Source organism: Oryzias latipes, chromosome 21 (genome assembly GCF_002234675.1).
Source record: "Oryzias latipes chromosome 21, ASM223467v1".
Taxonomy (NCBI): domain Eukaryota; kingdom Metazoa; phylum Chordata; class Actinopteri; order Beloniformes; family Adrianichthyidae; genus Oryzias; species Oryzias latipes.
Genome location: NC_019879.2, coordinates 19740599 through 19755289, shown reverse-complemented (window position 1 = coordinate 19755289; position 14691 = coordinate 19740599). Strand labels below are relative to the sequence as shown.

Sequence of the window (14691 nt, the reverse complement as noted above, 5' to 3'; positions counted from 1 at the left end):
TCTTCAGCTTATTGATTTAACTTCGGTTTCATTTAGTGTCTGATTTATAGCATTACTTTATGGTGGCCCTGAGGTGCAAATCACACCAACAAATTACTCAAAAATGTATTAAAGATCACAGCGACAATTAAAAAAGCAACAAATAATTTAAAAAAAAAGTTTCATTTTAGAAATCAAAATATAATTCCAAAAAAATGATGAAGTAATTTCACACATCAAAAGGAAATGCTCAAAAATGAACACAATAGGAAACTGGAAAAGGTAGCATTGACAAAAAAATAAGAAGTGGACTGAAAGAGGAGGTAACCAGCTGGTTTCAAAAAAAGCCAAAATCCCATAGACTTCTTTTGACAAATAAACATCCATTACTCAGTTATTATGTTTGTCAAAATAACAATTCTTGCTCCACTACTTTTTATTAAAATGTTCTTGCTAATCCTAATTTTTTTCATGATATTTTTGATGTAGTGAAACTTATTCAAGTTATAAACTGACCAGTCAGAAGCCTCAAGAATAGTAGGTGGCCTCACATCAAATGCTCGAAGCTCGAGCCCGCTTTCAGTGGAAGGGGTGTAGTATTCTAACATGTTCACTCCTCATTGGAGAGAGCGGTTGTCATAGAAATGTAGATGGACCAATCATGGCTTACTGAATGTCCAATAAAAGTTTTATGATTGGAACGGTGCACATCCAATATCACTTCATGTTAAAAAACTTTTAGTCTAAATGTTTTGTTTTCTTTATTATAGTAACCGGAAAAGGTACATCCCACTCTCCGTTTCTCTCTTCTTTTTCTGTCCAGTCCTACAAGAAATTTGTACAAACATAAATATTATAAATAACTTTTAGCCTCGAGTACAAAAGGGGTTTATAAAAATATACTCCCTGCGTGTATGAAGATTCATAAACCCCCTATTTTAACAGTAAAATTTGTCCAACACAAGAGACCTTTAGCTCTTATGTTTACTCAGCTGCTGGACAGGACAAGTAAAAAAAAAAAAACTATTTTATTTTAAATTATTTGAATTAATTTTGTCGTCCGAAATGTATCATTTTTTTTCATTTCTTTTTTTTGGAATTAAGTTTTGGTTTCTGGATTTTTTTCAATTTTATTCGTTTTTGCTCTTAGTGATTTGTTGCTGTGATTTGCGCTTTAGGGCCACCGTATTAGTTCAATAACCTTACCGTCTAAAAAAAACAACCATTTCCTTCTCTGTTGTTAGTTCAGCAGCCAGATCCCAACCAGCCTCGGCCAGAAGGCCAGCAGATGAGTCCTTTGGAAGGAGAGCCTCTTAGGGGGATCACCAACTGGCCTGTATCGTTGCCAGTAGCCTTACGAAGATGGGGCACCACCCATCCAAAGAGCCCCTGTCTCACAGCACTGGACAATGCTGGCAAGCCCATCTACACTCTCACCTATGGTAGGTGTGACTCTGTTCACTATTGTCCCACAATCGTGAAACGCTTCTAATGAATATTTGTGTCCCTGTCTTCTTTTGGGCGAAGGCTGGATTTCTTTATTTTACAAAGCTCAGTCTGTCTGTTTATTTGTTTGATGAGAACATGTTTTAGCTAAAGCCTATTAAAAAGAAAACTAAAATGTTTGTGTTACAATCTGTAGGTAAACTATGGACCCGCTGTCAGAAACTGGCCTACACTCTTCTCAACAAGCTGAGCAGCAGAAATGAGCCTTTACTCATGCCGGGAGACAGAGTAAGTCATGAGTTACTGTATATCACATGCTGGGGGGATTCAGCTTTTTTTTTTCTTTCTTGTTATATCATGAGATTTTCTCTGAATAGCGAAATGACAGCTAAAAACGCTGATTATTTAAATATTAACATTAACATTTCAATATTTCTTAGGTCAGCGTCTTAATGTGTAAATCTAAATCTTGGAATCTCTAAAGATTCTAAATCAAATAAAGATGTTTAAAAAAAAAAAAAAACTTTAATCTTTTCTCAACTTAAAATAAAAAAACAGGAGTGCCAGGTCTATTCGGCTTTCCTTGCCAAACATTAAAGTGAAACTGTATATTTTTGGGCTGATTGCAGAATGCTGCTGGCAAAAGCACAACATTTGTTTAAATATAGATTTGAGGTATTACCGACTCAGCCAAAGCAATAATCTTCACTTCTTGAGAATGTCCCAGTTTTAAATGTGGTATTTCAACCTTGCGTTGCTCTTTTCTCAGGTACAGTAATGACATCTTAAGACTTGTTTAGTGGAGAAGAACATCAAATCTTTTCTGGTCTGAATCTGTGTTATCTCAGTCCCTCTAATTCCATCTAAAGTTTTAAAGTTAAAAATGTTTGCACTCTAGATAAAATAAATATTATTTAACAGTAAAGATATTTAGAAATAGGACACTAACTGTTATTATTTTTCCCTCAGGTTGCACTTGTTTTCCCCAACAATGACCCGGTGATGTTCATGGTGGCTTTCTACGGCTGTCTCCTCGCAGAACTGGTCCCTGTGCCTATTGAAGTACCACTGACCAGAAAGGTGAAGACAATTCAGCTTTATCAATGTTTTTAGCAAACTAATCGAGCCATATTTAACAGCATGTTGTGTCAGAAACACTTCAGTCAAATGGCATGTTTGTCCAAATCAAAACAGATCAGATCTATACTGACCCCTGCTGGTATTTCTTGTATCTTCATGTGAGAGCTCCTAAAAGCAGCTCGAATGTTTCTTTTGTAAAATGCATTTTTTATATTCAATGCTTAAATGTTACTAAAGAATATCCAGGTGGATTTATCTTTGAAACCCCCAACTCAAGCACCAAAATATTCATTGCAGCCACAGAGCTTTGTAGTTTCTATGAGAGAAGAGCAGATCAAGCTCATTCACAGATCTCCTGCAGGCTAAATGTTAATTTGTATTCCTGATTGCCCTTTATGAAGATGCTGTTGGCACAAACTATGCTGTAATTAAAGATGATGAGTCATTCTACCCAGTTTTAAACTATTGCTCTACTTATGAGCCGGAAAATAACTGATTCATTCTGACAGTTATAGCTCTGTTTGTTGTCTCTTTGTTTTTCCTCTGCCGTTCTTTGTCAGTATTCTTCTGCTCACTCTGTCTCTCCACTGATCTCCTCGCACCTTTCTGTATGTTTCCCTTTAGCTTGTGTCTGATATTTTCATTAACTCAACTAGAATCCAAATTAAATTGAATTTGCACAGTCAGTCAAACAAAATCAAGTTAGCATCTGATCTGGGGTATCATTCCTACCTCCAGTTGATAATAATAAGTCCAATAAACTCTTTATATCAAATCAGTTGATAATCAATAAATCCATTGAATTATTTGTCGTGTGTGACACTTTTGAACAATTCCGCTGAGCCTGACATAAGACTGAGCGGCACTTCTTTTGCGTTGCTGTCAGTAGATAAATACTGATACATACACCTAGTGATTTATGCTTTTTTTCCTAAATCACATATAAGTTGCACTCTTGACCAAACTATGCAAAGAAACGCGACCTATACTCCCAAAAATACGGTACATTTCTGAATTTTAAACAGTGATTGTATGTTATTCCATCAAAGAAATCCCTACATTTCCAAATTCTGTAAATATATCTGAACTTGCTGATATGATTTGTTTGTGGAAAAGTAACTCTTCCATTGTCATAAATCTCGCAGGATGCCGGAAGTCAACAGATTGGTTTTCTGCTGGGTAGCTGTGGAGTCACATTAGCACTGACTACTGATGCTTGTCAGAAAGGTCTGCCCAAAGCACAAACAGGGGAGGTTGCAACATTCAAAGGTAAAGCCTGATGGGTTTCCTTTTTTGGTTTCAGCGTAGCTTTACTGTGCTTACAAACCCTGTGTGTGTGACTCTGCAGGATGGCCACGATTGTTGTGGTTTGTGGCGGATGGAAAACATGTCGCGAAGCCTCCAAAAGACTGGCAGCCTGCAATTCGAGAAGCCAGCAATGACATTGCTTATATTGAAGTACGTTGTCTTTATTAAAGAAATATCTTTTTTTCATTAAAAATAGGTTTTATTATAATAAATGTTCAAAAATATCTTTGGTGTGGTAACTTTTTCTCTCTCAAAATAGATATTTTGTGAGTTTGATTAAAAATTGTCTTCATTTTTTAAATGTTTGTGTTAAATGTAGTATAAAACCAGTAAAGAAGGAAGCACCATGGGGATCACAGTGTCTCATTCGGCCATGTTGGCGCACTGTCAAGCCCTCACAGAGGCCTGTGGCTACACAGAAGGTAGGAAGGTCTCTGCACACTCTGAAACTTTATCAATAACCCCATCAATTATTAAAATGTATTAAATAAAGAGTAGCTTGAGCGCCTTCTTAAGTGTATTTTCAGCTTAATAAATGGGTTTTTTCAGCTTAGGCTTGTCTGCCTGACAGACCTGGTTTGGGGAAGAAAGCAAAGCAGTTCGTTTCTTCCAGTGTCCCAGTTTCTCTCTAAATAACTTCTAACTGCACCAGCCCCCTCTAGAGACCCCAAGATCTGGTTCTACTACTTACTTTGGAGATTTACATCAGCCTCCAGTGTGGCAGTTATAATTTAACTTTCACGTCTACATTAGACTACTACAATGTTCTTTTAGCTGCATGAGAAAAATGAAAATGACAAACTAGAAACAATTTTGGACAGAAGCCACGCACAAAAAATACACTATAGTTGATGGCTGCCAGTCTAACTGTTTTATGTAGAATGTAGAGTTCTAGAAAAACATCAGAGGTGCAGCAAACAGGCTGGATGAAAGAAGCTTCAATTGGTCAATTATTTTGCTCAACCTGATTTTGGATTGTTGTAATGTTTTTTTTTTGTTTTTTTTTGTTTTTAGGGGAAACCATGACCAACGTCCTGGACTTTAAGCGAGAAGCAGGATTATGGCATGGTGTTCTTACAGTAAGTTATTTTTTAAAGACAAAGGGATGTTTTAGTAGAGTTTCATTCAAAAATACTTTTCCAGTACATTTGTGTTTTACGGTATTTTTTATTTACCAAGATATGTACATGAGAGGGTTATGCTTAAGGCGCATATCCTTAATATATTATATGATGTTGTTCTTCACCTTTTGGCATACTCCTTCAACAAAAAACTTGAATTCCTAATTTTTTTATCAACTGAATTTATACCTTCTTCAAATTGATAACATGATTTTTTTTTTTTAATAAATCAAAGTTAAGTTTTAGATTGTGAAGTTGATCAGATGAAAGTAGTTTCTGCTGTAAATCACATTCTGCAATTACAGCTATTTTCAGAAATTGACAGAACTTGAACTCACCTCTGCATAGTTTTAGTCAAATGCCATAAAGGTTGATTTTACGGTTTTCCTTTACGGCTGGCAATGATAAACCTTTGTGTTCCTTTACTATTAGAAAGTTGTTGGGTTTTTTTCCTCTTGAGATTTTCCATGCTTTGTGACATCTTATTTTTTGTTTTTAGACGCTTAAAGCTCTTTTTAAACAGTTTCTGTTGATCTCGTGCTCTTACAACAGAGTGTCATGAATCGCATGCATGTCATCAGCATCCCTTACTTCCTGATGAAAGTCAATCCCCTGTCCTGGATACAGAAGGTTCACACATACAAAGGTAATATGCATGTAACTGAACTTTTTTTTTTTCTTTCTGCTGAATTTCATTCACACGAACACCATTTTATCTGACCATTACCCAGTTTGACTTCAACTTTTAATCAAACCCTTTCTGCTATTTTCTATGAAATTATATTAAAATTGTTATTAGGAGTTGAATTATTATACATAACTACCACAGATTGTGTAGCTGCAGTAATAGTTTTCATTGCCATTGAACTTTCATATTGATAGATAAGATAAATCATTTGTTGCAATTTTTGATTTACAGTGGAAGTTTAAGCTCCCAATAAATAGAATAAAATTCCTAAATGCGTCCAGCTTTGCTGAGTCACTCAGCGACCTCCGAGTCTGCCTGTACTGTGATTGCTTGTTAAGTGGGATGACGGAGCATTTGCGTGAGCAAATCATTGTGAGTCTGTCTCTCTACAGCCCGGGTGGCGGTGGTGAAGTCCAGGGACATGCACTGGTCTCTTCTGGCTCAGAGAGACCAGAGAGACATCAGCCTGAGCTCATTGCGCATGTTGATCGTAGCTGATGGCGCTAACCCATGTGAGTCCAACTCCAACATTTGTTTAAGAGTCCCCACAGAGCCACAATACATTGATATTGATCTACTTTCTATTTGTATTTGACCGATTTCTTGTTACGGCAGGGTCGATATCCTCCTGCGATGCCTTCCTCAATGTGTTTCAGGCCCGCGGGCTGAGACCTGAGGTGATCTGTCCATGTGCCAGCTCCTCGGAGGCCATGACTGTGGCCATTCGCAGGTCAACTTTTAATCCTGCAATTTAACAAAGAATAGCTTTCCAATACCGTGCACGTGCCCTGCTAACAGACCCAACAAATATTTTAATACAGAAGAATTGTTTTACATAACATAGAATATATTGGCTGTGTTTGCCTGGAACTGTGGAGCTTTATTTCCACAGACCTCCAGAAACGGGGGTTCCTCCTCCAGGCAAGGCGGTTCTGTCTATGGGTGGGCTGAGCCACGGTGTGATCCGAGTGGACTCAGAGGAGAAACTTTCTGTCCTCACGGTGCAGGATGTGGGACAGGTCATGCCCGGAGGTACGGCACACATCCACACGAGGAAATAAGATCCATTCTGGGAAACTGAAGTGAACTGAAGCCTGTGTTCTTCTGGTTTTGTTTTGCATCCTCAGCTGTGATTTGTGTGGTACGAGTGGAGGGAACTCCTTATCTGTGTCAAACAGATGAGGTTGGAGAGATCTGTGTCAGTTCCAGGAACTCTGGTCTTGCTTATTATGGTCTGCCAGGCATGACCAAGAACATCTTTGAGGCAAGTTTTCTTCAAATTTTCTTTCGTTTGTTGTAACTGTTGTGTAATGTAGGTTCAACCCAATAATAATAAATACAAAAAAAGATTTGGTTTAATCGTTTTATTCCTTCATAAACTAAATTTTTGCTATTTTTAACTTAAATAACATTGTTTTCTGTGTGTTGGAGTACTTTAAACTGGAAGTTTAACAGTGATGTGTTGCTATAGGCTATCCCAGTAAAAGCATCTGGAGCTCCACTCAGTGACAGACCGTTCACTAGAACCTCTCTGCTGGGTTTTGTGGGACCAGTAAGTCACTTTTTTATTCAGTCTCACCTTACTTTCAGATCTAAAAAAACCTGGTTTGGTGTTATATTATTATGATGATCATGATAACAACTGTATTATACCAAAAGTATTTTTATTACAATAAAAATAAAATTATTCTTTCTATCCATTGTTTTTCTTGCCACTTTTAAAATCTTATTTGCAGACATAATTAGTCAGTTTAAGTTTTAGGATTATGAAGATGATATTTTATTTATTTTTTAAATTTAATTTTTACACATTTTTATAGGTTTCATTCTTCCATCATTAATTACTCAGTAACTTTTAATGCCTGGACTTATTGTTGGTTTTAAAACTATCCAACTTAAACAGACGTTGTTACGGATTTGGAGTACCTTAATAAAATCTTTGTCTTGACCTTTTATGAGAATCAGGATATAACGTTCATGCTTTGTCCCTCAGGACAACCTTCTGTTTGTGGTTGGAAAGATGGATGGATTGATGGTGGTCAGTGGCCGCAGACATAACGCCGATGATGTGGTTGCTACGGCGCTGGCTGTGGAGCCCATGAAGTTTGTATACAGAGGAAGGTAAAGAAGAAACAACCTGAAAGCAAAACTACATTTTTAACATTGTTCCTGTTTTTACTAAGAACATGCCACGTGGTTTGTTAACTGATGAGGGCAGGGCACCTTAAATAAAAGTACGCAGTCCACCTGTAACTTTTTGTGGTGTTTTCAGGATAGCAGTGTTTTCCGTGTCTGTGCTACACGATGAAAGGATTGTTGTGGTGGCAGAGCAGAGGCCAGACGCTTCAGAGGAGGACAGCTTCCAGTGGATGAGTCGTGTCCTTCAGGTACTGCTCTGCTTATACACAATTGGACATTTTTGTTCATTTTTACATTTCAAGACAATAAAAAACAGGTGTGATGTAAAGAAAATTAAGATTAAAACTGGTTTTGTGAGTTTTCTTTATACAAATCGTGGGGAATCAGGAGCCGACGATAAAATGCAGTTTGAAAAACTTTGTAGTTATTGTGTTGAAACAAAAATCTGGCAACAAGCTCCCTGCTCCATTCACTTGCAGAGGACTAGATCCATGTACATCTTCATTTTCCTCGTCTGAGCTGCCATGTTGCTCAAAACTGTACACCTGGATAATTTTGATGTTGCACTGCTAATGTTAGCCTGGGGTTGTGAGGGGCTGTAAGCTAGTGAGGGAGCGCGTAAACAAAGGGATGATGGGAAATGAGCACATGCAATCTCTATGCCAACAGTCCCGCCCACAACTTAGAGGTGAATTTTTGATGAACTCCTGCCGCTCTGCAGAAACTGTCTTAGAATACGACACGTTTTTTAAATTTTGACTGAAAACGGCATAATTATAACTGAAAGACCACTGGGAACACTTTTAAAGTAGATCAAAGGATCATTGGATGGTACTTTAACTATTTTACAAAAGGATCAGTTTCTTTTATAATGTTTATTGTGTAGCTTACTGCAATATAATTGTAATTATTGAACTTTGCACACGTCTGTGCAGATTGGAAAGGACACAAAGAAAAAAGCAATCGGCTCAGCCTCACGTACATCACAGAGCACCAAACCGCTGGTTTAGATGTCTGATATTTTCTAATATTTTTTAAACCAATGCTTTCTTGTTCAGGCTATTGACAGCATCCACCAGGTTGGGGTGTACTGCCTGGCTTTGGTTCCTGCCAACATGCTTCCTAAAGCTCCCTTAGGAGGCATCCACATATCTGAGACCAAGCAGCGCTTCCTGGAAGGTGCTCTGCACCCCTGCAACGTCCTCATGTGCCCTCATACATGCGTCACCAATCTGCCCAAGCCAAGACAAAAGCAGCCAGGTACATCAAGCCCTGTCCTTTAGTAGGGGATTCTTGCAGTTTTTTAAATAATGATAAAAATGTTTTTGCTGACCTCCTGGATGTTGATTTTGATTGTTTCCTATAGAGGTTGGGCCTGCTTCTATGATTGTGGGCAACCTAGTGGCAGGCAAGAGGATAGCACAAGCCTGTGGCAGAGACTTGGGACAAGTCGAGGACAATGACCAGGTACGTAAAATAGATTCTCATGTCACCCATGCTGTCAATCCGCATACTGAAAACACTTGTCTAGAATTAGAGGTGCACTCATCATCACACAGAGCAACAGTTTTATTTCCTTCCATCTTTTTTCAGCAGCAGAAAAAAAAGCATCGCCTTTGATTCCTGTTTTTTTAATCCCGTATTGCATTTCTTTATTCGTATTGTTTTGTGTCTGTCATTAACTTTGATTGGGGGAATATTTGCTATCAGAATTTAAATGTAAGCGTCTCTCATCTTGACCAGTTGTTCACCTTTATTTATTTGAGGTATTTGGGCCAATTGGAAGTTAACTGTTTGTTTTTTCTGTAGTTTCTTTATATTCAGGATGTTCTCCAGTGGAGAGCTCAGGCCACTCCAGACCATCCACTGTTCCTCGTTTTAAATTCAAAGGTAAACGTCCTCCACTGCAGGGGTAAATCCTACCAGACTAAAATGTTTGCTCAAGCTGTTTCTCACCTAATATTTGACCGAAATAAGATTTTGCAGAAATGTACTTTTACTTCTATTTAGTCTTAAATTTACTCACACTCAAGTGAATCTTTTTATGTAATTTATAAAATTTCCCCTGTCTTAATTATGCACTTCATAAAATAGTCAACGTCCCAAGAAGAAGATGCTCATTTTAGCAGCTAAAGACAAATGTAAAGTTAACAGTGATCCTTTACACTCAATTTCCTTTACTCTCTTTAAAACAACCCCAAAAAGTTTCTACATTTCAGTAAAATATATTGTAAAAAAGCAATTTTTTTTATGTTTGCTTTTTACCGTTTTCGTCTGTCATTTGATACATTTACATTTAATTTTTATTTATTTTAGCAAAAAGATTAGTGTTCAGGAGATGGTGTTACATATCTAATGAACGTATGATTTTCCTTCAGGGTGCAGTCGCCAGCACCGCTTCCTGTCTGCAGCTGCACAAGAGGGCAGAGCGAGTGGCAGCTGCGCTGATGGGACGCCTCAACACTGGAGACCATGTCGCACTTGTCTACCCACCAGGTGAACAGAGCTGCAATTTCTTCTTGTGCAGGCCTTACTTTCAGTCCAGGAGTGTTATGATATCTTAAGACCCAACTGAAGACTTTGTTCAGGTGCTAAAAATCTGCTCACCTTTGTGTGCTTTACATACAGGAATCGACCTGATTTCCACTTTCTATGGCTGCCTGTATGCTGGCTGTGTGCCGGTGACTGTCAGACCGCCCCACCCACAGAACCTGGCGACCACTCTACCAACTGTCAAAATGATTGTTGAGGTAAAAGTGGAGAAAGTCCTTCATAACACAGTTTTAATATCAACTGGTTCAATCAACATTTAAACCTTTAACACTGGAGCTGTTGCCAGCAACAGCTAAACAACACACTCTTTAAACTAATGTAACTCCATTTATACAATTAACGGATTCTAAAGTGGAGAAAGCAGCTTTGTATATTGAATTTATTTGCAGCCTCAGCTGATTGACATTGATTGCGTAAGAACTTTACATAGTAGCATAAGGCTGTTTTTTCTCCTCTTCAGAATCCGCTGGAATTACATGAAATGCATAAACAGATAAGAGATACGGTAGTTCAAAGCAGAGGTCCCTAACCACCGGGCCGCGGACCGGTACCCGATTCTCTGTTACATCTGTCTATGTCACTCTTGACGCAGGCCAAGGCGCTCTTCTCGGTCACGTGATACGTTACCGCTAAAACAAACCCAGGAGCTAGCAAAATGAAACGTCTTTGGAAAGTTTCTTTGGCAAGGTGAAAACACCCAGCCAGGAGACAGAAGAGGAGCCTTCAACTTCCAAAAAAAGAAAGCTACATTTAATAGATAGTACTTCTTTTTTGCACCATGAGTGTGGGAAGGGGAGATGATGACACCTGTGCCATGTACAATGTCATGCGTGTCAAAATAAAAGCTCAGGGTTCCTCTTGTCACGTATCTGTTCTTCCTTCATCGTAGTATTGCTACAATAATCATTCGCCTACATTTATAAGACCGGTCCGTGACAGTTTTGTGTGACGTCATACTGCTCCATGGTGTTAAAAAAGTTGGAGACCACTGGTTCGAAGAATGTCAACACTGGAGCTAAGGCTCCTGTGTTAAACAGTTAAAGGAAACTCAGCCGAACTTGTACTTTGTGGTGTAACTGCATACTTCTGTGTTACAGGTCAGTAAGTCTGTGTGTATTCTAACAACTCAAGCAATAATGAAGCTGCTGAAATCAAAAGATGCTGCAGCTGCTGTAGACATCAAGAGCTGGCCCACAGTGTTGGACACAGGTACATTCAGGTTTCTAACCCTCCTCGACCCACTCCAATGAAAATAGTTTTTTTTTGTTGTTGTTCTGTTATATTTCTGATGCTGGAGGACATGTATAAAGAAAATTAAGGTCAAGACTGCATTTCTGAGCATTTCTTTATTCAAATTGTTGTGAATCATGAGCAGATGAAAAATGCAGTTTGAAAAATAGCTTGTCACCAATTTTTTTTGCACCGGTAATGTTGGATTGGGGTTGTGACGGGCTGTAAGCTAGAAGGAGAGCTCGTAACAGTGAGTTACTCCATAGAAAACAATACAGGTTTTTTGATTTTGGCTAAAAACAGCATAATCATATTTTAAAGACCAGTGGGGAACGTTTTTACAATAGATTAAAAGATCATCAGAGTACGTCTATGAACACAAAGAGGTGCTTCAGTTTGTACTTCTCAGTTTGATAGTAAATGTGATTGTGTGAACCTCTGTTCTTTTTGGCTTTCAGATGATCTCCCCAGAAAGAAGAATAACCAAATGTACAAACCTCCAACTCCAGAGATGTTGGCTTACCTGGACTTCAGTGTGTCCACAACAGGCATCCTAGCAGGGGTCAAAGTACGCAGATGTCCTCTTAATGTTTGCTTCTATTCATTCAGGATAGCACAGTTGTTACCACGCTTTATTTTCCCTTTCTCCATGTTGTACTCAGTTTCTAGTCTTATTTTTGCGTTTGTGTCATGTTGTTGTTTCAGATGTCTCACTCTGCCACCAGTGCCTTGTGTCGCTCCATTAAACTTCAGTGTGAACTCTACCCCTCGCGGCAGATCGCCATTTGTCTGGATCCTTACTGTGGCCTGGGCTTTGCCCTCTGGTGCCTATGCAGGTGAATTAGTAGCTCAGAACAAATACATCTTGGAGAAAATCAAAGCACGCATTTTGATTTGGATGCTTGTAATCCTGCTTATCTGTTTGCTGCTCTGATTTGTTCTTTTAGTGTGTACTCGGGACACCAGTCAATTCTGGTTCCTCCTTTAGAGCTGGAGAGCAATGTTTCCCTCTGGCTCACGGCAGTCAGTCAGTACAAAGTGCGGATCACCTTCTGCTCCTATTCCGTTATGGAGATGTGCACCAAGGGTCTGGGGACACAGACCGAGGCCCTGCGGGTTAGTTTGTCTCTTCATTTGTGATAAATCTTAACTGTAGCTTTTCTCACCAACAAAGATCTGCAATCTGCAATAGATATCTACTTCACATGCAACTGTTAAAATAAAGTTTTCACAAACATATTTTTTCTTCTTCTGGTGTTACTTTGTCTTTTTAAACAGTTGCGGAATGTGAACCTGTCGTGTGTACGTACGTGCATGGTGGTTGCAGAGGAAAGGCCGCGCATAGCCCTCACTCAGTCCTTCTCAAAGATCTTCAAAGACTTGGGCCTCTCACCCCGAGCTGTTAGCACCACCTTCGGCTGCAGAGTGAACGTAGCAATTTGTTTGCAGGTAAGCAGATCGGATGGATCGTTGAGAGCTGTTGATGGCAAAGAAAAAAAATTATTTTGTGTTTTTTGTAACTTTGTGACTGACTGGGAAATGCTCTAGAAGTAAAGGGAATAGTTCAAAATGATTCAAATCAAAGGTGATATTCGTAAAATCCTGTAAATCATTCGTTGCACTCAACAAATCATAAGAATCCATAAGTAACATTTTAGTTTTTTTAGATTATACTAATGGCAAGTGACCTTTAGGGTGTTAAATTCTTTTATTTTAACAAAATTATCTGGGAAAAACATTTTTTATTTACCAGCTTATAGTTTTATTAAAGCCTAAATGATTGGTTTACATTATTTTTAAAGCTCCTCAAATTTAATGCTCAATTCTTCTAATCCAAAATCATCTTCATAAATTAGATGCTTCCATCATGTGTAAGAGAAACTACCATCAAGTTTAGCCTCATCTCTACATGGAAGCATCGACTGTAAATCTCATTTATGATGCCCAAAAGATAAAATGATGGCGTTGAGAGACCAGGTTTTTTTATTTTGAAGATCTCCACAAAAGGATCTGTAAATGTCTCCATGTCTGGGTATAGGTGATCATTTAGTCCTTTTTTTTTTAATGGCGATCTTTACCAATTTGATGCCGTGCTGTCCCGCATTAGTCTGAGGAAGGAAAATAATAATAATAATAATGTCTCTACGCAAATACCAAAAATATCAATATCCATGTTTGTTTTGGACGACACTTTTTCTGTACTGCTATCAGTAACAAAGACTGATACATGCACCCACAGTGCCCTCTAGCAGTTACTTAGAAACAACTGTTATTGCAAGAGTACAAACTTTAAGGGCCCAATATTTATTATGTTAAAATCACATTTGAGTCACTCCTGAGTATACCGGTAAGTCGCACCTCTGGCCAAACTAAAAAATACATAACCTATACTCCAAAAAACACATTAATATTAAATTAGGTTTAAAGCATGTATGCATATGTGTGTGTGTATGTGTGTGTGTGTGTGTGTATATATATATATATATATATATATATATATATATATATATATATATATATATATATATATATATATATATATATATATATATAGTCATTTCCAGTCTTATGTAGTCTTTATAAACTGTTCAGCCTTTATTTGAGTCCCACTTTTAAGAATGGATCCACAGAAATATTTTATCTCTGTGTCCCACTTTGTCCTCTCAGCCCAACAGGTTAGGGAAACTGGCTGAGCAGGTACAGTCAAATCAAATGAGGCATTAACATTTCTGCTTTTGTTTTTTGTTTTCTGTGGAAAAACCAGAAATCAGCTTGGCATGATGTTTGAACATACTTTTTTTGTCTGTTGAGATTTTTTTGTAACCGTGACTTTTGTATGTTTGTTTGACAAGTTTGAGCATTAATATATAGGAAGCTAGTTCTACCTAGTATCACTCAGCTTGTGTTAGATACTAAGAGTTTTTTGTACTCCTGACATTTGAACTCTGAACTAACATTTGCTTTAGTAGAAGTACAAAAAATTGGACTTTTACATAAATTAAGCTCAGTCTGCAATATTTTTCCCTTTCTAATGATATTTTTTAATTGCATTCTGCCGCTGAAACCTTTGCCTGGCTTAATGGACTGACATCCTGACATCCCCAACCCAGTTCAGACATGGCAGAGACTGCTGTCTTCTCTGTATGA

The 14691-nt window shown here is 38.1% G+C and overlaps 1 protein-coding gene across 3 annotated transcripts in view; it reads left to right on the top strand.

The window, feature by feature from the left end:
• Window positions 1-14691, top strand: part of dip2a (disco interacting protein 2 homolog A) — an 82826-nt gene that overhangs the window by 62421 nt on the left and 5714 nt on the right. For 2 of the 3 annotated variants that reach the window (XM_023951216.1, XM_023951214.1), the window contains 26 exons: window positions 1224-1421; window positions 1622-1713; window positions 2395-2505; window positions 3651-3774; window positions 3854-3963; window positions 4133-4235; window positions 4828-4892; window positions 5487-5580; window positions 6015-6134; window positions 6238-6352; window positions 6515-6654; window positions 6750-6886; window positions 7094-7174; window positions 7616-7743; window positions 7895-8009; window positions 8820-9021; window positions 9128-9228; window positions 9571-9651; window positions 10140-10257; window positions 10390-10511; window positions 11412-11523; window positions 12003-12112; window positions 12250-12380; window positions 12492-12660; window positions 12823-12993; window positions 14212-14241. In XM_023951216.1, the coding sequence (XP_023806984.1) occupies window positions 1224-1421; window positions 1622-1713; window positions 2395-2505; window positions 3651-3774; window positions 3854-3963; window positions 4133-4235; window positions 4828-4892; window positions 5487-5580; window positions 6015-6134; window positions 6238-6352; window positions 6515-6654; window positions 6750-6886; window positions 7094-7174; window positions 7616-7743; window positions 7895-8009; window positions 8820-9021; window positions 9128-9228; window positions 9571-9651; window positions 10140-10257; window positions 10390-10511; window positions 11412-11523; window positions 12003-12112; window positions 12250-12380; window positions 12492-12660; window positions 12823-12993; window positions 14212-14241 (3080 nt within the window). The remainder of the gene's footprint in view (window positions 1-1223; window positions 1422-1621; window positions 1714-2394; window positions 2506-3650; window positions 3775-3853; window positions 3964-4132; window positions 4236-4827; window positions 4893-5486; window positions 5581-6014; window positions 6135-6237; window positions 6353-6514; window positions 6655-6749; window positions 6887-7093; window positions 7175-7615; window positions 7744-7894; window positions 8010-8819; window positions 9022-9127; window positions 9229-9570; window positions 9652-10139; window positions 10258-10389; window positions 10512-11411; window positions 11524-12002; window positions 12113-12249; window positions 12381-12491; window positions 12661-12822; window positions 12994-14211; window positions 14242-14691) is intronic. The other variant, XM_023951215.1, reaches the window with a different exon arrangement.